Source organism: Lissotriton vulgaris, chromosome 8 (genome assembly GCF_964263255.1).
Source record: "Lissotriton vulgaris chromosome 8, aLisVul1.2, whole genome shotgun sequence".
Lineage (NCBI taxonomy): Eukaryota > Metazoa > Chordata > Amphibia > Caudata > Salamandridae > Lissotriton > Lissotriton vulgaris.
The window spans coordinates 188602554-188630237 of record NC_141696.1 but is presented as its reverse complement, the minus strand read 5'-3'; the positions used below and the strand labels follow the sequence as shown (position 1 = coordinate 188630237).

At 44.7% G+C, this 27684-nt stretch overlaps 1 protein-coding gene across 1 annotated transcript in view; it reads right to left on the bottom strand.

The window, feature by feature from the left end:
* Window positions 1–27684, bottom strand: part of ANKRD42 (ankyrin repeat domain 42) — a 428468-nt gene that overhangs the window by 28925 nt on the left and 371859 nt on the right. Inside the window, exon 10 of the mRNA XM_086933250.1 lies at window positions 1796–1922. Within this exon, the coding sequence (XP_086789376.1) occupies window positions 1796–1922 (127 nt within the window). The remainder of the gene's footprint in view (window positions 1–1795; window positions 1923–27684) is intronic.

The window sequence follows — 27684 nt, the reverse complement described above, 5'->3', positions numbered from 1 at the left end:
GAGCCTGTATAAATAACATACTTGCATAGAGCTTGAAACACCGATTGCCTTAAACGTTCCATCTACTATATGTGTTTGCACATTTTAATTACCATATGAGCCATTCATTGACCAGAACTATTATAATGTACCTCTCCGGACAACCAGTAGTGTCTTTTTCTTTTAATGTGGTATTCTTTTAATGTGATATCAACATTATAAGTATGAGGAACTTGAGCACTGCACCACGGCTCCATTGTATTGTTGTTTTCTCTTACTATTATTTGCAATAAAATTTCAGTCAATAATCATTTTTGCCTTATGATTTTTGTTGGAGTCAGTCTAGCCTTAATTTGTACAATAATTGTTATGGAGTTTTTCTAATGACTGGTATTTTTCACAACTAGTAGTTTCCTTCACCTGGAGCACCTAAAATGACTACACTGTGTGCACATATTGTAATCTACACAGGTCTCCAGTAATTTTGGATATGCCTGACTTCTCTGTGTCTTTCTTTCTTTTCCTCTCTCTGTCTCTCTCCATTTGTGTAGCTGCATTAAAAGAGGACTGGGACAGGAGGAACTATATGTACCAAGGCTCCCAGTTCTCATCAGACTTCCGGCACCCAGTCTGAACTGCACAGTAATACATTTGATTCTTGATTCATTAATGTGGTGAAGTGATGTTGTATTGAGAACTACCAGAAACCCTTCTCACCTTCCTGGCAAGTTCTGTTCTGTGCAAGTTGTGGACCATAGTGTAGGGGAGTTAAACAGAAGCAAAGAACAGATAAGAAACAACCCAAGTGGACCTTATCATAAGCGACCTATTTCTATTTGGGCCAGTATGAGATTCATTCACACTTTTAGGGACACAAATAGTTCAGCTCCTAAAAAGAGAGTGCAAGCAGGGTAATGTACTCAGGAACTGATTTTAGAACAAACAGAATAAGAGAAGACTAGTCATTACTTTTTTTTGTAAATTTACAAAAGAGGACTGAAAAATAAACTTCTAATGGAAAATTAAAACATGCCAAAGAAGTGTTTGAGTGGAAGTCTATGGCCAACTCTTTCTCTTCTCATTTCTCATTGGCTCGTCATACAAGACTTCAGGATCAGATCTTACTTTAACCTCAATAAAAAAATCATTAGTTTACAAAAAGGTAGAGATCCCAACCACAGACAGTAAGATTGGACAGAGATGTCACGCCTACTATTCCCATTCATCTGACCACACGAGGTGCATGTTTTCATATTCCTTTTAGTGGTAGGTTTTCTCAACCTGAAGATCTGGTACAACCTGTTGTTACTTTACGTCACAGGTCATAGTAAAATCACATGGCTAACCCTCCTGTCCCAATCCAGAACACTTGTCTCTTGCCCTTTCTTCCCTGTTTCTGTGTTGGAATCAGTGATTCAAGTAATTCCTAGCCCAGGAGCTCCGTGCAGTCTCCTAGTGAGTATTGACCCGGACAACTTTGATGTATTTTTGTTCTGGACTCTTTGAAATGTAAGAAAAGTCTGAAAAGTATGTATTAAAACCTTGCCAACTGATGTTCAATCCACTTCTGCATTAACATTGTAATTAGTTTCTACATTTTCGAACACTTTTCAAAAAGATTTTGTTGGGAGAAGTTTGCTTTGTTAAAAGAGGTTAAACATGATGTTGTTTTACAGCTTTGCACAAAGAAAAGGATCTATACTTTTGGTGTTTTAGCACTCTTTTGCACCAATATTCTAAAAGGTTCTGGTTATTTAAAATTGCTTGTGCATGCTAATAATATTAGCAATTACAATATGTGCTTTGAAAATATTACTTCTCAGATGCTTTTTCTTCTTTTCTCTTTTTTCTGTCTTCTTCCATTATGCCTCCCAGTTGCTTGTAGTTCGCTTGAGCAATATTGAGAAGTCTCTGAAGTTCTCCAATTTTTTTGTATGCCCTCACTACAAAATATATAAACATTTATTTACAAACATAATACACATGTAGAAGAACAATACATTTACCATATGATACAGTAAAAACATATTCTCCAGGATTGCAATGCTTTTTATGTAATATTTTAGTAATGTTTTAAAAAAATACTATACTAAACAACAACAAAACAGGTCTGAAGTTCTGAAAAGCTCACGCTAACAGAATAAACAACATAAGTTTAAAACATCATACTTAAAACAGCCAGCGCAAATGGGAACATAATCCGAAATTAATCAGATATGTTAGCCTAGTCATGCTGTTCTAATTGGAAAATGTGTACATCATATAGGGCATCAATTTTGAAGCCACACAAGATATTGAGTATTCCAATTTGTAATGGCAAGAAGAGGAGCTGCAGTTGAAGCTATATGTGGGCGTAAGAAATGTATAAACATTGGCCTTATAGAAGCCCAATATTACCAAATGGTTTGTGATGATCACGTCATTATTGTAACAATATTGCATTAACCATACTAGTCCCATACCTAGACATGCATGATGTAAAACTAATAAGTGCACAGATACTCTGGCTCTACACCATTCACACAGGTTGGTTAAAATTAAATTAACTGGAAAAAGAACTTAGTGACTCCAAGTACTGACAATTCTAAAGAGTTGACCTGAGTAGGCAGAATCCCTCTCTGGGATGCATTTACACAGCACTCATATACATGACGATTATCTGAAATCATCTTTCAATAGTACAAAATGTTGCAATGGGTAAGGATGCCATTATAGAGTGCAATGTTTGCCCAATGCACATTTTACCGATCAAAACACAAACAAATGGCTCAGAGATACTGAAACAGAATCGAAATGTTTTTGAAGCTTTTCTGAAAGAAAGACCAGAGCCAATAGCTTTTGTCCCTAAGGACAGGGAGTTACGCAGCTGTGATCAGAAAACAGAAAAAAAATCTTCTGCCAGACTTAGCCCTTTTGAACTTGGGGTGACAAAAAGGAGTTTATTTGAGCCTTATTTCCCAATGAGTTGTACAGCTCACAACGAGAGGTAAAACGGGAATTTCTTGTGTGCATAAACACCTTATGCAGAACTGTCAGATCTTGAGGTTTTGCTCAGCAGAAAAGACCCAGGAACCTTCATATGTGAAGAAGATGGGGGATAGGGCAGTGGAGCCTACACTCAAGCAAGATAGGCACTACCGGAGCTTTCCTAACCGTATGCTGCCCCCAGCCACTACAGGGTCAGTCCCGCACATATATTGCTTTCTCCCAGGGGCGGTTCCTCCATGTGGGCAGAGGAGCGTCGCATCACTGCTTTCTTGCAGTGAGAGAAGCAGAAACATAAAATGGTATTAAAAATACCATTTTATGTTTCTGCTTCGAGCACTGGAGGGTTTGGTTGGGAGTGGACGGGTGAGCGGTCCTGCTCGAGGCCAGGGGAGGAGTGGCTTGCCCACTCTGAGGGCGCTGACTCTTTGGTCAGACCTAGGGCCGACCAAACCAGTCATACGCACTCTCCATTTTCTCCATGTAGGCTGCTTGTGGCCTCCCCATAGACGCCTGTATGGTTGGTGTCCCAGCCAATCACAACACTGCCATTGCAGCATTGTGATTGGCTTAGGGGAGGGGAGAGAGGTTGCCTGGGCTGCTTCCTGTGAGGAGCAGAGATGACATGGGACCGTACCGGGCCATTGACGGTAAGTTAACGTATTTTTCTTATTTTGAAATTAAACCCCCCGACCCCCCCACGTGCAACCCCTTTGACACCCCGCCCGCGAATCATGCCGACCACAACTGTTTTCTCCTTCCTTCTTCCCCTTCAGTCCGCCTCTTTCAGCTCCCTCCATTGACTCTGATGATACTTTCCTCCAGTCCTGGCTTTGACTTTTGCCTTACCTTGAAACCTCTCATGCAGTCCATTTGGTATCTCAGCTTCATTCTTCCCCGAAGTGGTGGAATTCAATCATCTTCGGTTCTTGGTGAGTTGTCAGGTTTACTTGAGAGGTAAAACTCCTCAGCCTCCAGGCTAAGCATTATGTCCTGTCTCTCTGGTGTTTATGTACATTGATTTTACACCTGCTGCTTCCACACCCCAGTTCCCCCTTAGCTCTGGCTTTCCTTCACGGTTCTGGAGATTAGATGCGGGTTGCGAGTTAATTTATAAGGTGGGTTGGTGGGATGGGCCTGCTATTCATTATCCGTTGAAGAAAGGGTCGTGAGAATAGGGCCTTGAAAACAATCTTTTGTATCACTGAAAACCTTTGCAATTCCCTTTTTGGTTTTGGTTTTATTCCAGAAAGGTAGAACAAAATACAGTTACAAAAATATCCAAATCATCAGTAAATAGATTACTTATTTCATCATGTATACATATGTACTCTCATAAATGTTTAGCTATATGCCCCTTTCGTCATGCTGTTTTCCTTAATTCATCTCTGACACAAATAGTACTACATTATTGCATGCTACGACAAAAAGCAAATTACTATGACGTATTATAAAAAGATTGCAACCTCCTGCCTCCGAGGCTAATAGCCCTGTGTTCTCGGCTGATACCTAGAGCAGTTTACTTTACCCTGCCTTGTACCAAGCCACATTGTCATAGGTGCCCACATCTTTCGACCCTCTCCCTGGCCCGGAGACCTTTGCTCTTGTATATAGCGGTTTCCTGAATGTGGATATTTAGCAGGCGATAGAGCCAAGCTTGAAAGGTGGGGGGTTCAGTCTCTTTCCATGCCATAGCAATCAGTAGCTGGGCCGCAGCTATTGTAATAAATACAAAATCCTTTAGGGCAACCATCATACCTTATATCAACGAAGCGGGGTTAATGGAGATTGTCTTATTAATTTTTGGCTGCCAAAAATTCTCTGTGGCAGTTTTTAAAGGCATCAGCTTGCTACACGCATAGAACATATGTACACATTCAGCTGGTCCTGTTTGACATATGGGGAATTTATCATTTTCCCTCTTCCCCCAACCATACAGCTTCACAGGTGTATAATACAAGCTCCAAACGATACACAACACCGCCGCCAGACTCGTCCTCAATATCCCTCAACACGAGCACATCATCCAACACCTACGGAATCTCCATTGGCTCCCCGTCGAGAAGAGAATCGCTTTCAAGATACTCACCCATGCCTACACAACACTGGACCCCAATACCTCAACGACAGAATTACCTTCCACGTACCCAAAAGAAACCTCAGATCCACCATCCTTGCCCTCACCGAAACCCCACGCATCCGCAGAGTCAAAACAGGGGGGAAGAGCCTTCTCCCACATCACAGCCAAGACCTGGAATGAGCTCCCGATCGACATCAGACGTGCCCCCTTCCTGAACACCTTCAGGAAGGCTCTCAAGAGCTGGCTCTTCAACTAAACGGAACTGCTGACCCCCTCCCCACAGCTCCTTGAGACCCTCATGGGCGAGTAGCGCGCTTATAATTCCCTGATTGATTGAAGTTAAAGATTGTTTTATAATGCTGAGCCATCAGATTTGCTTTGTCCCCATTTCAATCGACATATCCAGGTTTATCTTCGAATCCCTCAACTTTGTTGCTCACTTTACCTCATTTTTTTCCAGATCGTCAGGGAGAGTTTCTATTAAAATTGTATAGTAATCCCTGATCCTACCAAGCCCTCATCTTACTGTTTCCAAAATTGGTATTTTAGCTAAATGGAGGGGCCCGCTGGGCAAACACTTAAGACATTCCCTAATCTGCATATATTTACTACTATATGTTCTACTTTCTATCCATATATTTTGCACTAGATCCACAAATGAAATAGCATCTGTATTGTTGTATAGATTAGCTATCCTAACTATACCAACCTGCTCCCAGCTTCTACCCATTGCATCGTACATTGCAGCCAGGAGGAGCGTCATAGGGGTGTATACCTATTATACCTTGGAATCTTTAGCAATCTAACTATTTTACCCCAGATCGTCCGGGCCGCCATTATGCACTTAAATCATGTCTTTTTATAGTAGCTAGGTTCTAGTTCTGAGGAAGATCCCCTTTGCCTCTTTTCCCAAAGCTAGATGATAAATAGTGGGAAGATCTAAGTTGCCATTATTTATACTATCTGATATAAGCGGAGTGCCCATCTGCTGTAGTGCAGCTGCCCAGTAATAAAACAATAGATTCGGGATGGCCTACCCCCCCCCCCTATTTCGAGGGAATGTCATTGTTTTCAGTGCTCGTCGAGTTTTTTGATAGTTCCATAGAAAATTAGAGAACATTGAATTCATTTTTTGTATAGTGGCATCTGCTAATTCGAGGGGTTAGATCGAAACAGATATAACACTTTTGGGAATATTTTCATTTCAAACACATTGGTCCTCTCTACAATTGTCAAGTGTAGCTTGTCTATGCATTGTAGTTCCCCTCCAATATCATCAAGGACCGGATCTAGATTTATCGGCCATACCGCATCCATCTTAGGACTTATCCCAACCCCCAAGTACATGGCAGACTCCGTTTTTGGTTGGTCTTGTAAATTACATTGACGAGAGCACACTATTTGTGTCTTTCCTTTATTCAGGAGGTACCCAGATTTTCTCCCGAATACCTCCGCCATGTCTTCAACTTCCTTAATTGCCTTCTTCAGATTTGGTGTAATGATAGCAATATTGTCTGTGTAGACCAAAACCTTGGTATCATATCCACTAGTTATTACAGGTTCAATTGCAGGATTTTGTAATATCTGATTAATAAAAGGATCGATATACATGGCAAAAAGGATTTCCTCTTCCCTCTATCTAACTCAATCTTGCCTGATGTATTGCCCATTATCTGCAACTGTGCATATGGCTTATAGTACATCGAACGGATTGCAGTATGAATGAATGAATGAATGAATACGTTTTTTATATAGCGCAACGTTTACTCCAAGGAGCATCTTGGCGCTTTTGGACAGGGACCGAAGAAGAGACAGGGAGGGGGAAGGTGCAGAATAGAGGATGACAGAAGAAGGATCAGATTAGTGCTAAGATTTCCTGATCTGTGGTGCTAAAGATCTAGGTTTTTAGTAGCTTTCTAAACATGGGTTAGTTGTTGGTGTATCTTAGTTGGGTGGGCAGGTAATTCTAGGCCTTAGCTCCTAGTGTGGCCAGGGTTTTCCCTCCTCGGGTTTTCATTTTAAAGTGGGGGTTGGTGAGTAAGTTCTCAGTGGAAGACCGCAAAGTTCGTTTGGTTTTGTAGGGTCTAAGATGTTTTCTCAGGTAGTGTGGCCCACTTCCAATAGTGGCTTTATAGGTGATGGTTAGGATCTTAAACAGGATCCTTTTATGAATAGGTAGCCAGTGGAGGGTTTTTAAAGCATCTGTCAAGGATGACCGTTTGGGGAGTCCCAGTACCAGCCTAGCGGCGGCATTCTGGATCACCTGTAGACGTTTTATCACCATTTTCTTTGTTCCTGCATATAGACTGTTGCCATAATCAAGGTGAGATAGAATCAAGGCCACTGCAACAGTCTTTCTGGCGTGCAGGGGAAGCAGATCAAATAATTTCCTTAGCATTCTTATGATTTGAAAGCAAGTACCTGCGACTGCGAGTGCTTGTTTGTGAAAGGAGAGCGTGGGGTCAAATTTAAAACCTATGTTTTTGGCCGTGTCTGTTGTGGCGGGCAGAGGGTCTGAATTACTGGGCCACCACTGGGTGGGGTTAAAGTTGTTAGCTTTCCCAAACAACATAATCTCTGTCTTGGAGCTGTTGCACCTGAGATGGTTTGACTCCATCCATTTCATGACCGAGGTGAGGCAGTGGTGAAATTTTTCTTCTGCTGCAGTAGAATTTTTATCCAGGGTGAGAATCAATTGGGTGTCATCTGCATAGCTGATTGCTTCAATGTTGAAGGAGTCAATCAGGGTAAGCAATGGCGACATATATAGGTTAAAAAGGGTCGGACTCAGGGAGGATCCCTGTGGGACCCCTGAAGACAGTTGTTTCCCTGTAGATTTGTACCTACCCAAAGTGACAACCTGGTTCCTGTTTCTAAGAAATACGGTTAACCATTCATGGGCGTTATCGTTTATTCCTATCTGTTTTAGTCTGTTTATCAAGATGATGTGGGAGACTGTATCAAAGGCCGCGGAGAGATCCAACAGAATAAGCACCGCCTCTTTGCCTTGATCTAGAGCCCATTTCAGGGTATCAGTGGTATGGAGCAATGCTGATTCTGTTGAATGCCCTGCCCTGAAACCTGATTGCTTGGGGTGAAGGCAATTGGAGTTTTCCAGAAACTCATTTAACTGTGTGTTAACCATTTTCTCCGCTATTTTACTCAGACATGGAAGAAGGGATATGGGTCTTAGGTTGGAAAGTGTGGTGGGGTCTGATAATTTCTTTTTTTGGAGGGGTTTGACCGCAGCTGTTTTCCAAAGATCAGGGATTTTTGCTGTTTTAAATGTAGAATTTATAATTTGAGTTATGACCGGGTTAACAATCTCAATTAATGCGTGAAGGATCTTAGGCGGGCATGGATCGAAAGGGGACCCTGATTTACATGATAGGATAGCCTTCTTTGATTTCTCTAAGCTAATTTCTTTGAAACATTTGAGTTCTACTTTTGGGTCTGGGTTTTGGGCTAAGGGGTCTTGAGCTGTGCAATCAGTAACATTGTTTTTTAGCTCACTGATTTTGTTTTCAAAGTATTCTTCAATGTCGTTACATAGTTCCTGTGAGGGGGGTATTTCGGAGTCTAGGCTGGCTGGGTGCGTAAAGGATTTGACTATTCTGAAGATCGACTTTTGGTTGTCGTCTGCCCTTTCAATAAGGTTCGTATAGTACTTCTTTTTTTCCACCCTTATTTGTAGATGGTAGGTATTTATTCCTAGTCTAAAAGATTTCAGGTCTTCCGTTTTATAGTGCTTTCTCCATATTTTCTCTAGGTTCCTGCACTTATCTTTCATGGTTTTTAATTGGGGTGTGAACCAGGGAGCTGGTTTTCTTCCACGGTGCTAGCGTGTTTGCTATTGAAAGCATCCATTTATTAAACAAATCATTGTCCGTATCTGGGTCCTTTGTAAGGGTGGGTTTAGAAGATTCCGCTAGATCCATCAGATTGGGGCTGGCTAGCAAGTTTTTCCAGTTGCGAACAGAGGTGGTGGTGATATCTTTCCCCTTTATGGGTCAATTTTCATAGCATAGGTTAAAAGGCACCAGTTTATGGTCAGTCCAGATGAGGGTGGACGGGGGGGGGGTGCTACTAAGTTAGTAGCATTTGAACATATCCCGTCTGCTTGGTGGGTAGGCCCTTTATTGAGAATGTTAAGGCCAAGGGAGTAATAAGTCGTGGTCCGAACCCTCCGTCTGATAAGACTGCCCAAAGATATTGCCATGTCACCCAGTCAAAAGCTTTTTCAGCATCTAGGAGGATCACATCCATATCACTCCCTGTTACTTCAGTTATTTCCAGTAACAAAATAACTCCCCTGATCTGGTTGGTGGTCCCCCTACCTGGGACAAAGTCACGTTGCAATGGCGAAACTAATTTGGCTGTGATCCTCTGCAGCTGATTATCTAAAACCTTTCAGTACACCTTGGCATCAGAGTTCATCAGAGAGATCAGGCGATATGATGCAGGTAGTTCTGGTGGCTGCCCTTTTTTAGCAAAAATTACAATATCTGCTCCCTGCCATGAGGCGGGTGGATTGCCACGATGTTGCACATCTAGACAAAGGATCGTGAATTATCAAAGCCAGCTCATATTGAAGCAGCTTATATACCTCCAATGGGATCTTATCCAGACCAGCAGCCTTACCAGAAGACAAGGAGCCTATTGCATCCACTACCTCTTCCAGTGCAAACTCTTCTTCCATTTCCAGATAGGAAGCCTTATCAATTCTTTTATGGGCCAGCTGTTGATATACTGCTCCCATTCAATTGGACCTTCAGGGGGCCTGCCTGATACAGCTCTTTATAGAATTGTTCAAAGACAACCATGATCTCCGTAGGCCTCGTTTCCTACTGCCCCTTACAGTTCTTAATTTGGTTTATGTTCTTATTCGCCCTCGCAATTGAGCCCTTGGCGTGTCGCATTCAGAGTAATGTCCTGATCCAGGGTTTGCGCTGGCAGGGATCCCATGAGGACTGGATTGCCTTATACGCCGACGACGTCCTCCTCTGCAGACCCGGCCCGGTCGGGACCAAGAGCTCGCCATATTCTCCATTTATTTGAGAAGGCATCATGACTATGGCTCAATCCGGCCAAATCCATGGTGGTCCCTCTCCATGTCTCAAGGAAATATGTGGATTGGCAAACAATCAGTCCCCTGCGTAGGCTCTCAATCAAATATCTTGGGATCTTGGTGGCACTCCTTCCCGAATTGACCTGGTCCCTTAACCTCACCCCACTCCTCAATTGTGTCAAAGATGACCTCCACTGCTGGCAGACTCTTCTGCTGAATCCCCTGGGCAGAGTCACATTTTTTCAAATGATGGTTCTCCCCCGTCTTTTATACACCATTTAAAACCTTCGGCTCCACCTCCTTGCAGCATGGTCCCATGATGCACTGGGCCAGGGTCAGACTAATTTGCATATAGCCAAGTTCTGAGCTGGGATGGTGCAGTGAGCTAAAAAACAGTGATGGATAAAGCCCTGATCTTTGGACTGGGTAAGAGTGGTCTGCTTAATTCAGACACTCTGTTCATCACCACCCCCTTTTCTGAATCATTTTTGTCCACCATAAGCGTGGAAGGGTATACTCAGATGTGAGTCCCTAGCTCATTGCACCATCAGGATTCAAGCAAGCCGGGCCGAAGACGGCTGAAATGCCAGAAACCGGTCCCCGGTAGCTTGTTTCCTTCCCAGTGTAAGAATTGGCGTGGTAGTTTGGTCTTCCCTGTTCCCATGATGCACTGGGCCAGGGTCAGACTAATTTGCATATAGCCAAGTTCTTAGCTGGGATGGTGCAGTGAGCTAAAAAACGGTGATGGATAAAGCCCTGATCTTTGGACTGGGTAAGAGTGGTCTGCTTAATTCAGACACTCTGTTCATCACCACCCCCTTTTCTGAATCATTTTTGTCCACCATAAGCGTGGAAGGGTATACTCAGATGTGAGTCCCTAGCTCATTGCACCCTCAGGATTCAAGCAAGCCGGGCCGAAGACGGCTGAAATGCCAGAAACCGGTCTCCGGTAGCTTGTTTCCTTCCCAGTATAAGAATTGGCGTGGTAGTTTGGTCTGCCCTGTTTCCATGATGCACTGGGCCAGGGTCAGACTAATTTGCATATAGCCAAGTTCTGAGCTGGGATGGTGCAGTGAGCTAAAAAACGGTGATGGATAAAGCCCTGATCTTTGGACTGGGTAAGAGTGGTCTGCTTAATTCAGACACTCTGTTCATCACCACCCCCTTTTCTGAATCATTTTTGTCCACCATAAGCGTGGAAGGGTATACTCAGATGTGAGTCCCTAGCTCATTGCACCATCAGGATTCAAGCAAGCCGGGCCGAAGACGGCTGAAATGCCAGAAACCGGTCCCCGGTAGCTTGTTTCCTTCCCAGTATAAGAATTGGCGTGGTAGTTTGGTCTGCCCTGTTCCCATGATGCACTGGGCAAGGGTCAGACTAATTTGCATATAGCCAAGTTCTGAGCTGGGATGGTGCAGTGAGCTAAAAAACAGTGATGGATAAAGCCCTGATCTTTGGACTGGGTAAGAGTGGTCTGCTTAATTCAGACACTCTGTTCATCACCACCCCCTTTTCTGAATCGGTTCCATGACCTGGACGGGGGAATCATTTTTGTCCACCATAAGCGTGGAAGGGTATACTCAGATGTGAGTCCCTAGCTCATTGCACCATCAGGATTCAAGCAAGCCGGGCCGAAGACGGCTGAAATGCCGGAAACCGGTCCCCGGTAGCTTGTTTCCTTCCCAGTATAAGAATTGGCGTGGTAGTTTGGTCTGCCCTGTTCCCATGATGCACTGGGCCAGGGTCAGACTAATTTGCATATGGCCAAGTTCTGAGCTGGGATGGTGCAGTGAGCTAAAAAACGGTGATGGATGAAGCCCTAATCTTTGGACTGGGTAAGAGTGGTCTGCTTAATTCAGACACTCTGTTCATCACCACCCCCTTTTCTGAATCATTTTTGTCCACCATAAGCGTGGAAGGGTATACTCAGATGTGAGTCCCTAGCTCATTGCACCATCAGGATTCAAGCAAGCCGGGCCGAAGACGGCTGAAATGCCAGAAACCGGTCCCCGGTAGCTTGTTTCCTTCCCAGTATAAGAATTGGCGTGGTAGTTTGGTCTGCCCTGTTCCCATGATGCACTGGGCCAGGGTCAGACTAATTTGCATATAGCCAAGTTCTGAGCTGGGATGGTGCAGTGAGCTAAAAAACGGTGATGGATAAAGCCCTGATCTTTGGACTGGGTAAGAGTGGTCTGCTTAATTCAGACACTCTGTTCATCACCACCCCCTTTTCTGAATCGGTTCCATGACCTGGACGGGGTAATCACAACTTTCCTCTGGGGCGGGGCCAGATCACGTCTGGCCCTCACAAAGTGTCAATGACCCACCTACGACAGGGGTCTGGGGATGACAAACCCATTCTTGTACTATCTATTTACTCGCCTTTTAGTGATCCACGACTGGTTTAATGGTGGATGGTCGGACCCAACCTACAGCCTGGAGCTGGAGAGCCTCGGATTCTCAAGAGTCCAAGCCATGTTTTACGGACCCCCAATTCCACGCACTTTACCAGCAGTTACCCACACAGTCCTACTGGCTTGGCGCTCCGCACTGTGCTATATTCACTGGGACACCAAACTCACACTGCAGACACTGTTGTGGCAATGGACCTGGTTGCGGGTGGTCGCAACTCTACCAGGGTTTCAGAAATGGGATTTAATTGGCATAACTTGTTTGGGTGATATTTGGAAGGGTGAACACCTGTCCTCCTTCCGAGACCTCCAGCAGACATATTCCTTGCACTCCACCCAATTCTTTTGCTACCTTCAACTGCGACACGCCCTGACCCTCCATGTCCCCAACTACACAACTGTCCATGAATTCTGCCCTTTCAAGGCCATACTTCTTATGGGGAACTTGATCAACAACACCCCATCCACACTAGAACATCTCAAGGCCCGTTGGGACCAATGGCTTGATCCTCTTGAGGAGGAAGACTGAAGAGATGCCCTGATGGCCCCTAGGACACTCACAATTTCCGATAGGCTCTGCATTATTGAGATCTACTACCTACACTGTGCATATCTTACCCCAGTGCAGCTCCACAGGACAGGTTTCCTCCCGACCCCACTGTCCGCTCTGTAAAGCAGAAACAGCTGACTTCTATCACATGGTCTGGTCCTGCGTCATCCTCGCCAAATACTGGGCATCCATTGTAGCTAAATTGAGTGAAGTGCTGGGGTGGGGGGGTCCCCCTCAATCCTTGTGCCCTTCTTCTGGTGGTGATGGAGGGACTGGATGGCTCCCAGGCTGATAACCACTCACGTAGCCAAAAGAGATATAGCAGCAGCCTGGAAGGACTCGATGTGTCCCTCCTTAACCAAATGGCGCAGGGGCGTAGATTGGTGCACAACCCAAGAAAAAACTGTCTACGAGGCTAGAAGATGCCCAGCTAACCATGAACGTACATGGGGCAAATGGCTAGGGCCAGTGGTTTGATTATCCGTGGTACGGGTGGACTGATACTTCACATGAACAGAATGGGGAGATCATTTGTAACTATGTTGCAATACCTAATATGTCAATAGGGTGCTGTGTCTACGTTGTTGTTATTTCTAAAAATGCCAATAAAGTTGGTTATCAAAAAAAAAATTGGTTTATGTTATTTTAGGTAACTTTCTGACTTGTACGTAGGGCCAGCAGCCATCCTGATGATTACCCATATTCATACATCTCCTTTCTGTGAGTTTGATATGTTTGGGCCACTTTTACCTGAAAATAGCCATATATGTCGGTTTTTGTTATAGCCAATTTTACTGTATGCTCCCTTAAGTTTCTCTTTCTGCTCCCCCTCATTGATCAATTTCAAATATTCCATCTCCAGTTGGGTCAACCGGGCTATTACAGAGTTAACATCTTCCCTCTGCTGCGTACGTTGTTGACCCACATAGCTAATGACCCCTCCCCTTAGCCCACCTTTAAAGGAACCCCACACTAGCCTGCGTGACATGCTATATCAATATATGTCAAAGAATTCCTTTACCTATTGTTTTATATAGACGGCAAATTCTTCATCAGCTATTAATTTCCTATCAAATGACCGACTCAGCTGCTTCGCCTCTACCCCCTGCCCTATTACTTCCAAAAGTAACGGGTTATGGTCCGAAAAGAGTTGAGGAAGTTTAATAATTTCTACTTCACCAAGCATAGTCATCAGGAACAAAAAATTGTCCAACTGAATGAATTTTTTTATGAGGATATGAGAAATAAGTATATCCAGAATCACTACAGTTTTTATGCACCACGGCATCAGTCCATGGCTATCCTTAAATGCAGTTAGTGCTCTATATACTTGGGGTTTCCTCCCCCTGCATTTTATCAGATCATCCTTTGAAACCCCGAGATGTATATTCAGATCTCCACATATTATCAGAGGGGCAGGCTAACTCCACTTCCAAATCTTCCCAAATTCTTGGATCATCCTAATTTAAGCCATATATTGTCCCTACCGTAAGTCCGGTGGTTAATGAGACTATTGCCCAGCGTCCTCACTTATCAGCAAATGTCTGCTTTACTACCCCAGCTTGATGCTTAATATATATGGCTACCCCTCTTTTCCTGAATGTCTGGGTGGAGTACACAGCCAAATCATATCCCCTTATCTAAAGGGTATCCTTATTTCCCCACAGTATATGGGTCTCCTGTAAACAGATTATTCCGGGGTTAATGAATTTTAATCCCATATACTCGAGTTCTTTTATTTTTGTCATTTAACCGCCCCCCACATTCACAGAACAAATCCTCAATTTAGCCATAATTATATATATAGCAATCTTTCATCGAAGCCATGATATTCTAATATTTCTTCATATCTCTTCTTCTTTTGCTTTACCCCTCTGGCGTCCCCCCTTATTCTACTCCTGTCCCCCCTGAAAAGCTTCCTCCCATCTACGCCCACCCCCACCCCCTCCCCCTTTCCCACGGAAGCTTCCAGACCGATGATCTGTTGTAATAAAGCATTGTTACCCCTAGACAGGGAGGCCCCTCCTGATTTCCCCTTTTGTTTACTACCGTGAAGTACAAACCCCACAAACCCACCCATGCCCCCTGGTGACACCATTTCAGCATCCTCCCCATATTGTGTTACCGAAGATCAAAAGAAAAACCAAAGAAAAAGGAAGAGAGAAGGAGAAAGAGAGCCATAAATAGTCAGCACATCTGTTTCCCTTACTGATCCCTTCCTACTCCATTCCCCTCAGTGCTAATCTAATCTAGTCTAGCTCCTACATCCTAACCATCCAGACACATCAATACATGTTTTTTTCTATAATTGTGGCTCCTATCCCCGTAGTTCTGTCAAGAGTTCCCTTGCTTTTATCTCAGATGTAAAGAAACTTTTAACTTTGCTGGGTTCATGAGATAAGCCTGCGCCCCGTTCGCCTGAAATGGGGTTATCATCTGCCTTAGCCTCCAGCGCCTTTCAACAGTTATATGTCAAAAGTCCGGTCGAACAAAGAACGCAATACCCTCCACCTTACGCTTATTTTGCGGTTTGGCCTTTTCGTAGATGTTCTGCCTGAGGAGGTAGTTCCTGAAGTACACTAGGACAGCCCTCGGCTTTGCATCGGGCCCAGGTGGCTGTTTTAAGGTCAGGGGAACACGGTGAGCACATTGTATCTCCTTAGTCTAGTTCCATCCCTCCAGATCAGAAAATGCCTTCTTATCAAGTCTATCATATAGAGGCATGTGTCCATGATTTTCTTGTTTTCAGGGATATCCAGAACTTGCAAGTTGTTCCGACATTTACGGTTTTCCTGATCTTCCAATTTCCATTAGATATCGACTAGCCTAGCCTTATGTGATTCCATCAGGTTCTGGGCTGATGCAATTTCGGGCTTGAGGGTTCTAATTCTGGTCTCCAGCTCTGTTAGTTGAACTGATATGTTGCTACATACTTTGGCAACTTTCCGCACCATCCCTTGCACGCAGATTGTTGTCCTGTCTTGTCTCCTACCGATGTGCCATAATAGTATGTAAAATAGCATCTAGTGCTGTGGTGACGCTGCCCTCTGAGCCAGATGCATTCTCCTCAGCAGCCCCCATTAATTAGTTGCTTGGAGAGTAGTCCCAGTTCAAATATTTTCCTTTCCTTTTGGCCTGTCTCGAGGGCCCCTGATTTCCTACTGGGATTGCGCATAGTGGAAGCAGAATCCTTCCCGCTGGTATCAGGAAGGCTTTCACTCCCCCTCTCACTCATGTCCGACAATGTCACAGAACCATCCAGTGAGCTAGTGTCCTCCGACAAGGAGTAGTAGTAATCTCTTGCCTCTACGTTGGTATCTTTCATACCTCTCATGCTACTTTTATCATGCCTTAACAGCTGCCCTCATGATTTTGCCAGAGTCTCATCAGAGATTTTCCTGCTTTCCTAAGAAAATAGTTTTGAGGGGTGTTCACAAGAGTCTGATTGTAGCACCTTCTCCCCTCCCTTTGCAACACTATTTAATATGTTTTCAATTTGGGCAATGTTGCTGATTCATTTTCTGCTGAGGTGATTACATGGACCCCCATTCTTATCATCCATGCCCTCTTTACTTCTTCCCCGCACCAAGCTATAGTGTCTGTTTGGGATGACTCAACCCCCTCATCCCTACTGCCAAGAGCCGGTGTGCTGCCAGGCTCCATCTGGCTGAGGGCTATCTGGGAGTCATTTATCTGGCGTGTTGCTCTTGTTGCCGTTCCCAGAGCATCTTCGACCGGGCCTCTCCTCTCATCATACTCCTCATCCTGCCTTGGTGCCGTTTCCATCTTGGGACTCCCAAATGTGCACGATCCCAGTCCCATGACCTAATCCAGGCCGCAATCCAGGGCCTCTACGCAATTCGGCGATCGTAGGACCGTGGAGGCATTGCTGGGGTACAGCTCCTCCCTTCCCCTTCCTTTTGAGAGTGTCTTCCTTCCAGATTGCCGTATGGCCTCGGCCTCTGTGTTGCCGAGTCTTTGTCTCCGCACCAGTGCCGGTCTCCGCCAAGGCTCATGCAGCTGTCACATCTGCGGTATGGTGATCCGTGTGATGGGTCGCACCCGCTCTTCCTCGAGCTACCGCTAAAATCTTTGGCTTTATTACAGCCGGTGAGTGCAGCTCCGGACTGCTGCAGTTGGAGTAGGTCAGAGCGCTATGCAGCTTTTTGCATGCAATTTAGCAGCTCCTGCTCTCTGTCCGCGATCTTGCATGCAAGGACGTAACTACTTGTCGCTTTGTTTAGCAGCCTCAGCAAAGTCTCTAGTGTGCCCACTAACATTATTTATGCGCTGGGGGGGTATCAACCGGGAGACCTCAGCTGGTCTAGGTGTGGAGAGCTGCAAGCGGTTGCCTCACTTGACCGCCATATTGCTTCCCCAAAAGGCTGAAACCTGTGTAATTCCCTATGTGCCTGGGTTAGGTAATCATGCCGTGTTAACGCACAAACAGCACAGACCACAATTGTTTGCAAGTGATATAAAGCAGCACCAGGAAGGCCAAGATTGATAAAGTTGCAATAGTCAAATCTGAGCAAACTGCTAGTCGCAATGAAATAACTATGTAACTGTTTAGTAAGGAAAGGGAGCATCTGTTAACTTACTTTAAGTTAAGTACACAGGAAGAAGTCCTGGCTCTTATCTGGTGTAGCACCCAAAAATGGTGCGGCACGTTAACTCTACGCAAATTCATAAAGATAGCTGATGTTGGCGCTTTGCCCACAGAGGCGGGCCAAAGGAAATTATGCTTTCTATTGGGGTTTCTGCCCACTACTAGAAGTTTTATTTGTGATGATCTGTAGAAAGTTTAAAGGCATCCATTGCTGAACCAAGAAGAGACAAGTAGAAAGGCTTGCAGAGGAGCGCGGAGCATTCTGACAACACGAGTAACACTCAGAGTGTCAAAATCAGTATAGAATGAAATAACAGCCAAAAGATTTACTAAGAGTAGTCAAAGGGTGGATATAGATATTGAGCAATGTAGGAGAAAGGTAAGCGCCCTGTTGGACAACACATGCACTTCTTTTCACCTAGGAGCTAAAAGGCAGCAAAGCTACCAAATGAGATCCACTCTCCAGTAAGCAGGGGAACAAGGCTAGCACTAGCCCCCTAAGACTTTTCCAAATCGGCTAACAGAATGTCATAGTCTACAGAGTCAAATACGGTCATAAAATCAAGGAAAAGAATAGTATCAGACTCACTCTGGTAAAGTAAAGATCTGTTTGTTTGTCTGAGGCATGGGAGCAAGAGCTGCCCCAAACCGAGTGACATAAACACGAGGAGATTGTAGCATGAGAAGCTCAAAGATGGATAACAGAATTGAGCATCAGGTCATATTTTTCTGCATATTTAAATTCAGGTTGCAAACAGCCTTCCTTAACTATTCTCAGTCGAGGCAAGTGCTTTTTCACACACATCTCTTTTTTAGACTACTTCCTCTCTTTGAGATGGTGGGTGCATAGGTGAACCTTAGCAAAGTTGCACATGTGCAGACTATGCCTGAGGTAGATTGAATTTGTTGTATCGTAATACAATGCACTTTCAAGCATTACCGAAAAGAAAGGCATATCACCCCAATACTTTGAAACACATAGCATTTCAGTAGAAGCATGATTTGCCCACTCTTATGTTTTTGACTTTTCATTATGAATATACAGTGGTGATTTTTTTTTTATAGATTTATATTTATAGTTCGAAACAGTCTTAATATTGTATACAGTAATGTTTGTTCAAAAAGTGTCTATTTAAAATTTGATGAAACAATTATTTAAAGTGGAGAGGGAATAGGCATGAAAATGGTATCCCTTTACTAAAAGTGTGAACATTTGGATCTGTTTCCTAGACGATATGATTTCCCAGCATTCGTTATAATGTTCAGCTTAGTAAGTACACACAGACAACAACTCTAAACACTTCCAAGGTGAGCATGTGTTCATGCTTCTTGGGAAAGGCGGTGCACATCACTGTAATGTAATTTAAGTATACTTGTAAAGCGCATTGTTACCTCGTTACGTGGCGTCCTGGCGCTGTATACCGCTGGGGAACCCGTCCTGGCATTCCCTGTGAGAGGGCACCCCCAAGGTGAAGCCAGGCATCCCCGGCGCTGCTAGGGCCGTTGTGGAGATTAAGCAAGCTATTGCCCAGAGTTGCAGAGTGGGACCCATGGTTAGCGTAGGCACCTAGGCGAGAATTATCGAATCCTCGGACATTGACCCAAGACCCTGCCGCGTCGGGAATTGAACCCTGGTCCCGGGCCGACTTCTGCTTCAGGGTCTGCCGCTTCTAACCAGTGAGCCACACTGTGCGCTGCATCCCCCAAGAAATATTTTTTACACCGAAGTGTCCATTTCAATGTGCTTGGATGAATTCCAGAAAAGTTATATCAGTGTGTCACAGAAATGTGAAATCATGTGGATAAGTTTGTTAGATCCTGAAATGTAATGATATTATGGGGATGAGCCTGTTCTCACCTACTGCTTGACTAAATAGGACAGCTGCCCAGTGATTTTGGAAAAGTAGGTAGTGAGTTTCTCTCATCGTGGTGTACACCAGCTTCCATATTCACAGTGACCATATTTTATCTACCTGTGCTTTGACTGGCAGGTGTGAGAAGAAGATTTTATTAAAACACAAGTTCAACCCCACAAGGGCATAGACATGTTGCACACAACAAGCACTGTAAACACAGACAATACAATATGCACAAAAATGAATAAATAACAAAATCCCCTCTGACAAAAAGCAGGTTAGGACTGACAATAAATTAAAAAAGGTGGAGCGAAAATAATGCATTGTGTTAGGCTTTAATGAGAAGGTAGAAAATAATTTTGCATCCTCTAAATGACAAGTAGTAAAAATAGATAGCCAGGCCAATGAGTGGCTGTATTTATTTGAAGACAAGGATTTTCAGCCTACTCCTAGATTGATTTCTTGTGGCCCACGGGCTTCCCAGATTAAGCCGGTTCTCAGCTTTGCTTGAGGAAGGGGTGTCAGGATGCCAGGCATGATACTATAGTTTGGTACGACATGACACCAGGCTTGTTGCTAAATGCCTCTGAGCGGAGATAACTGGAAGCCAGACCTAGAGTTTTGTTTGGGGTTTGAAGGTGTCTGGGCATAGGTAATCGAATAGTTTAGCTTGCACTGCATGGTGGGGGTGGCAGGATTCTCAGCTAAGGAGCTACATTTATGGACGGTGGCTGTCCAGATTCCATTCATAGGGCGATATCTGGGGGTTGAAGTATGCCTATGTGGCTATACTTGCTGGGTGGGGGCTATGTTTGAGGGCAACACAAGCAGAGTGTCTGCTATGTGCTAATTTGTGTTTGAGGGTGGCAGGATGCTATATATAGGACAATTTGTGGATGTGGGGGAGGCAAACCTCCAATATCCACCCCACATCCAAATCCACCACCACTCACAATCAACTTATGGTTCAGAATGGACCTGTAATGCACACCACAACAAACGTCAGAGGCAGGCCGCCCTTTGCCATTGTTACTGCTAAGGCAGGTTAAAAAAACATACAATGTCAAAATGGAAGAGTGGGAGCCCCTTTTATTATTTGAATTTTTAATAGTACCCAAGTTCTTATTTTAACTCTTGAGCCTGCAGACCATTAGCTTATACCACTTTCAAAATGTGACCAAAGGCAGGTGATCTTGTGTCAATCACACTACCTCCTTCTACTTCCAATTGCAGATATCTACAATCAAAAAGTAAAATCTAACTGTACAGTCTGTTGCTTAGTACTGTACTACTTACGTGCTGCTATCCCACTCTTCATGACATTCCAACCTGGCATACCCTCTATCGTGTTGACAACTCCATCCCACCTAACATGCTGTGCGATGGACATAGAGTTCACAGACTTGCCATGGGAGCAGCCTATCACTTACAAGTTTATCATTTCTCCTCCATCAGCCCCCATATTATTAGTGCTTCCTAAAAGAAGTTTGAAAAACTTGGTTATGAAAAAGGGGGCACATTTTCACACTTGAGAGTAATGATTAAGAAGTGACATGTCTGTCTGTCTCAGAGTGAACTCCTAAGTTGCTTGCTCAAATACTGTAAGAAGGGACTGAAAACTTTCCTTCATAGTGGTTCTCATACTTTTAAGGTGGGTCACTTAAAGATGTGTGCTAATAGGACATCAGCCCATAATTAGATATTCCACTTTTACATCTCTTGATTCCTGTGCCACATTTAGATTTGAGACAACCATTATGTTTCTGGCAGTGCAGTCTCAATTGGACCTGCTTAAAAGCGCCACAGAATTATTACCGCTATGGCATAAGAAAGCCAATCCTATGTAACACGGGATTTCCAGTGCTGTCTTTTCCTGATTATAAATTCAATTTTTGACTTGACATCCTTGGCGTGGTATTCCCCCAAATGTTTTGCTTTCACTCCTCCTGTTTTGCTGCATTTGTTTTTGTTGGTATTAGGACTGTTCACTTTACCACTGATAAATAGTGCTAAGGTGCTTGTGCTCTCTCCTTCCAACATAGTAAAATTGGACTGCCCCTCGTTGCCACATTTAATTTACTTGTACTTCTCTAGTAAATGGTGCTACATGTACCTGAGCCTGTAAAGTAAATGCTACTAGTGGGCCTGCCTCACTCATTGTGCCGCCCACTTAAGTAGCCCTTTAAACATGTCTCAGGCCTACCACTGCAGCCTTTGGTGCAGTTATAAATTGCCATTTCGACCTAACAAAGAAAACCAATTGCCAGGCCTAAACTTTTCTTTTTTAATACATATAATGCACCTCTACGGTAGGTCCTAAAGGTTCATAGGGAAGGGTGCATTGTATTTAAAAAGTAGGACATATGCACCAACGTTTCACAAGTCCTTGCAGTGAAAAACTCTTACAGTCGTTTCTCACTGCCATTGATTAACACCAGGTTACCTTATTGCAGTTAGTAGATGATAAGATATGGTGTTTATACTCAAATTAATTGTAATTTAAAGTGCTCTTTTATACTAAAGTTGAATTTTAAACCACAATTCTGAAAATGCCACTTGTATACAGTTGCCATTTTCTTGTCTCAACCATGTGTGCCCCCTGCCAGTGTCCTGGGTCACATGTCTGTGAATAGCTCTGCTTTTGTTTTGTTTTTAAATTGCTTCAAGTCCATTTCACTGAGGGACCATTCTGGTAGGATGATTGGGCGGGGCTGTACCCAGTCCCACTTACAAGCCAAAGGGCATTGCCTCCTGCACACACAAAGGAATCTGATACCAGGCCTTCCTGACTTTTGTCACATCCAGACAGATAGGAGCCTTGACAGTGGAAGGGGAAGAACATTCCAGAAACAGATATGGGAAAGGACAGGAAGCCCCCTCAACACAAAGGCTGGCACTAGGTATAAATATTGCACAACCATAGCCACTCTTTTTAGATCATCCCTGGACCTGTGGAATTTACAGAAGAAGGACTGCCTGCCTTGCTGTCTGAGAAGGAAGTCTGAACCTGCTTGCCTTTATCCCTGGCTAACCAGAGGCACTCCAATGGGCAGTTGGATGACCTCCTGTATGGGCTACAGGGACACAACGAACCTCCCTCCAACTGCTCAGTTGACCTGCCTGGTCCTGTAACTGTTCGATATAGAAAAACAATGGTCCTCAAACCAATCAATCATTGACGGGCGTGGCTTGGACGGCAGTGGGAATGGCCGCCTAAACCGGAGCTCCGCACTTCAGGAGAGCGACTTCAATCCCTCTATCACCGACACCGCGGCGCACTGCAACGGATGTCACAGACAATAATGTCTCAAACCATGGGACACCCACCGGAGCCTTGAACGGGAGTGGCAGACCCTTACTGGCGGACGAAAAGGGATTTCTTCATCCCGCCACGCGCCGACAGCGGACTGCGGACTAAAATGGCGCCGCGATGTCAAGGCGGCGTTGCCTGACGGAAGGTAGTGTCTTCGCGCCCTACCATCTCACACCAAGACACCAGCACCCGAGGGGACATGAGCCGCTCCAAAGCCCCGCAGATCTCCTCTTGTAAGGTGAGAACTGTCACCTATCCGCCCGCATCTCTTAGCTGATCAGCGCGTCCTGCCTGACCTTAAGATGGCGGCTCTTCAGTAACGCAAGCGCCTTAAACAAGCGTCTAGGGGGCAAACAACCGAAGAAAACGAAGGAGAAGTGCTCAGCCTCCCTGACAATATATGAGCACTCTATGTTTCCACATGAGGTGAATATCCAGCGCATAGCCAAATTTCGGCTAGCACACTGCCACACTGTTTTTCCAAACATCAGAGGAATCACACACAGCTAAATACAGAAAGAACAGGAAGAGCACCTCAATGACCCTGTTTTCCCTACCCAACATTAGCCCTCAAACCAACAAGTTTCTTTTACCACTAAGAACATGAAATGAATGCTGGGGAGTTGCTAATACCATTGCTACCACGTGGAGGCAGCCCTCTGTAAGTGAGCCCCACTAGCTCTTCCTCATGAGATCTCGAACCATCTCAACCCGGCGCTTGCGAAGACGATAATCTGCCCACGTTTCCTGTGCTTCTGGTGTCTACCACATACCACCCTTGGAGCCGTGTGGCCTCAGGCTCCTGCCCACCAACTCTTGCCCACGCTCTGGACACTGACCACTACCTTATCACACCGCCATCTTGACCCTTGTGACCCTCGTGAACCAAGCTCCTCCTACACAAGATCAGCAAGATTAATAGTGCCATACGTCCCTAGAACAATGGCAAACCGAGAAGACAGGAACAACCCAAAAAAGGTAAAACCAGAACCTCTAATTTCCGACTCACCCATCAAAAACAGAGCAGACATGGCGGCCACAATGGAGATGATCTTGAAGAAACTGTCAGACCTTACGGATATCTCCAAATCAACCAAAGCCAATACGGACTCAATGCAACTTGAAATGACCACAATTAGGGCCAACATGAGCGCTCTAACCTCGGGCCTGGGAGCCGCAGAACAACGGATTAGCGATCTTGAGGATCTATCGCGACAATCAACATCCAGGATCCAACGCCTGGAAGACACCACCGACGCCCTCAGACGCCATAATGCGGAGTTAGAGGACCGCAACAGACGGGGGAACGTTAGAATTTTCGGCATACCAGAAAACGCGGAAAAGGATGCTGATTCTTGCGTGGCCTTCCTAGAATCATGGATCCCCATGATTACCAAGACTGAGTTCCCACATGGCCTCGAACTCGACAGGGCGCATAGGATCCCTACCTTCACGAGCAGGAATGCTAAAGGCCCCAGGCCAATGATATGCAAGCCGCTCAGATATCAGCACGCTGATCTGATTCTCCAATATGCGAGGAAAAATCACTCCATTACATGGGAAGGACACAGGATCATCTTCACGCAGGACTTCTCCAAAGACACAGTGGATGTACGTAAGGGCTTCCTGGACCTCCGCCCTAAACTTAGATCCAAGAACATCCCCTTCTCTTTCGCAGGACCAACCAAGTTCAGAATTATGATAAATGGCCACCCGAGATTCTTCACTGACCCGAAAGTCCTGGCGCATCTTCTCGAAGAATGTCCAACGCAAGAAATGGATCAATCGACCGGCTTCTCCAACAAAAGGAAGACCACATGCTCGACTCAACAAGATGGAGCCAGTTAGTTCCATGTCACTCTTCTTCTTTCTTCCAGTGGACCGGCATCGGTTGCCTCGACGGAATCCTCCTCCGTAGAACTTTACTCAACTCGTGACACGGACTCCTAAACTCTGCATGCCAGGCTCATCGAAGCTACAGTACCGTGAGTTTGTAAGCGTGGCAACCTATGGCCAGCATAATGGCTTCATATAGCATGTGACTAGTTACGATTTGTGAATGCTTATGACTCATGCAAGTTATTGCATTTAGACCAATGGGTACTCTTGTACATTTTGCTCATCTCAAGTAGCGCCTCCACTCTGGATCTTGACATTCCACATACTCAACACGTGATGGGAGTAGCGCAGCCCAACGAGTATACCATGGTCGCATCTATTAGATACCCTCATAATCTCTAAACTGCCCTTTACCTATTTAGTCCATATTAGGTCAAACTGGTTATGGCCTGTTACTCGTATTCGTATTTTGCTAACAATCTCCACTAGGCCACTTTCCTGTTGTTTATACTGTTGGTTATACTAACCGTCTACATTCATCTGGGATTGATAATATGCACTCATTATTGTTATTGTTACTCCTGTTTTTGCGTAGCATGGTACTGTCGTCGTACTCCCTACGTACGTATTTGGGGGGGAGGGAGGGAGGGGGGAGAGGGAGGGATCATTTAGAGAGAGGGGAAAAGAGAGAGGATGTAGGAGCAATCACTTGGCAGAGTCTCAGTAGGTTCCCTCTCATTTTGTATCACATCCTGTTTTTTTGTGCTAATGCTTATGTTTCACAGAGTTGCCACACACAACTCGCCACACCAAATCCACTTTATCCCTTATTGTTTCCACAACACAGGCTGCAGGTACGCATCACAACACTTGTATTTATGCATATTGTCAAAAAAGGTTGTACTGAAATTTATCCGATTTTGTCAGATTACGGTACCCGAACTCGTCACAACACCCCGCCAGCTTCCCAACGAGCGATGAAACATTTCACCGATGGCTAACTCCAACTCAATTAAAGACGATCTTAAAGTGATTTCACTAAATGTCAAAGGACTTAACCACCCGGTGAAAAGGCGGAAAGTGTTCGACTATCTAGCAAAAACTAAAGGAGATATCGTTCTTCTACAGGAAACAAAACTTTCTGAGGAGGACTTGCGATTCCTTAACATACACTGGTCATCCCACGTCCTGTCCTCTCCTGCGCTAAAAAAGAAAGGTGGTGTAATCACACTGTTGTCTAAGAATGCCAACCTGACACTGCTATCACACACTCACGATACAGATGGTAGGTTACTAGTGACTCATCTACGCAGAGAAGACGATCCCATACATGTAGTGAATATATATGGCCCTAATTCCGACGATCCCACATTCTGGGATTCAGTCTCTCGGTCCATTGAACATATCTCCCAAGATGAACTACTAATAGTGGGGGGCGACTTTAACCTACCCCTAGACCCCTTACTAGACCGACAATCCAAGTGCGCATTCCACCCCTCACGGTCACATGGGGCCCTTCTCCGTCTCTGTGAGCGCTACTGTCTCAAAGATTCTTGGCGACTACAGAACCCCGATGGGAGAGACTACACCTTCTACTCTGCCCCACATAACTCCTATTCACGTATTGATTTCATCCTATTATCCACCTCATTCGCACACCTGATTGAAGAAACTGGTATTGCCCCCAAACTGGTATCTGATCATGCATGTATTCACACCAAACTTGCAGGCTCCCGCTCGATTCGCCCGCCTAGAAGGTGGCGTTTTAACGACGAAATCCTTACCAACATAGAGGACAAACTCAAGATAGCGGATGCCATCGTGGAATACTTACTCCTAAACGATACCGCTGATACAAATCCTAACACTCTATGGGACGCCCTTAAGGCCACAATCCGTGGGGTCATCATAAATATTAGAGCTAAAACCAACAAAAAATTAAACAAAGACCTAGAACAATTGGAACGAGATATCACAATCCTAGAAGACCGGCACAAGGCCAACCCTCAAGACCTCAATCCCCTCGACCTTCTCACTAAAAAGAAGTATGAGTACAATGCCATAACTAGTAAAAGAGCGGGCGTTTGGATTAACCGCTTCAAAGCCCTAAAGCTTTGCGAAGGAAATAAAGCAGGTAAACTGCTGGCTTCGTATCTCAAACATAAGCAAAAACTGTCTACCATTTCATCAATAAAAGACGCCACAAACACTACCCACACAAATCAAACTAAAATCCTTGATACATTCAAATCCTTCTACGAAGAGCTCTACAAGAATGACAAAGCACTGGACATAGCAGCTTGCACCGAATACCTCGAATCTCTAGACCTTCCTAAACTCTCAGAATCTGACAAAACACGATTAGGTTCCACCATCAGTAAAACAGAGATCGCAGAGGCCATCAAATCTCTAAAAAATAACAAAGCCCCCGGCCCAGATGGCTTCACTGCTTCTTTTTATAAAGCCTTTGAAAACCAACTTACCCCCACGCTCCACACTGTTCTCAACTCTACGGCGTCCAGTGGATGTATCTCACCCTCTATGAGCGAAGCCAACATAGTCGTGATCCCTAAAGAGGGAAAAGACCCGCTCCACACCAAAAACTACCGCCCCATCTCTTTGATAAATCTTGATTGCAAGATATATGCCAAAATCCTAGCGAACCGATTAAACGCTGTTCTTCCCAAATTAATAAGCCCGTCGCAAGTTGGCTTTCTGAAACATAGGATGTCAAATGACAACACCAGACTTCTGTGCCACATTTTAGAGAAAGCTAACAACTCCCAATCCCCGATGGTTGCGATCACCCTGGACGCTGAAAAGGCCTTCGATAAGGTTTCGTGGTCTTTTCTTCAATACTGTATGCGCTCATTCAATCTCGGACAATCGTTCATCACAATGGTGATGGCCCTGTACGCCTCCCCCTCGGCTCGGATAGCAATTAATGGCACCCTCTCTGACCCATTTCGCCTCTACCAAGGTACCAGACAGGG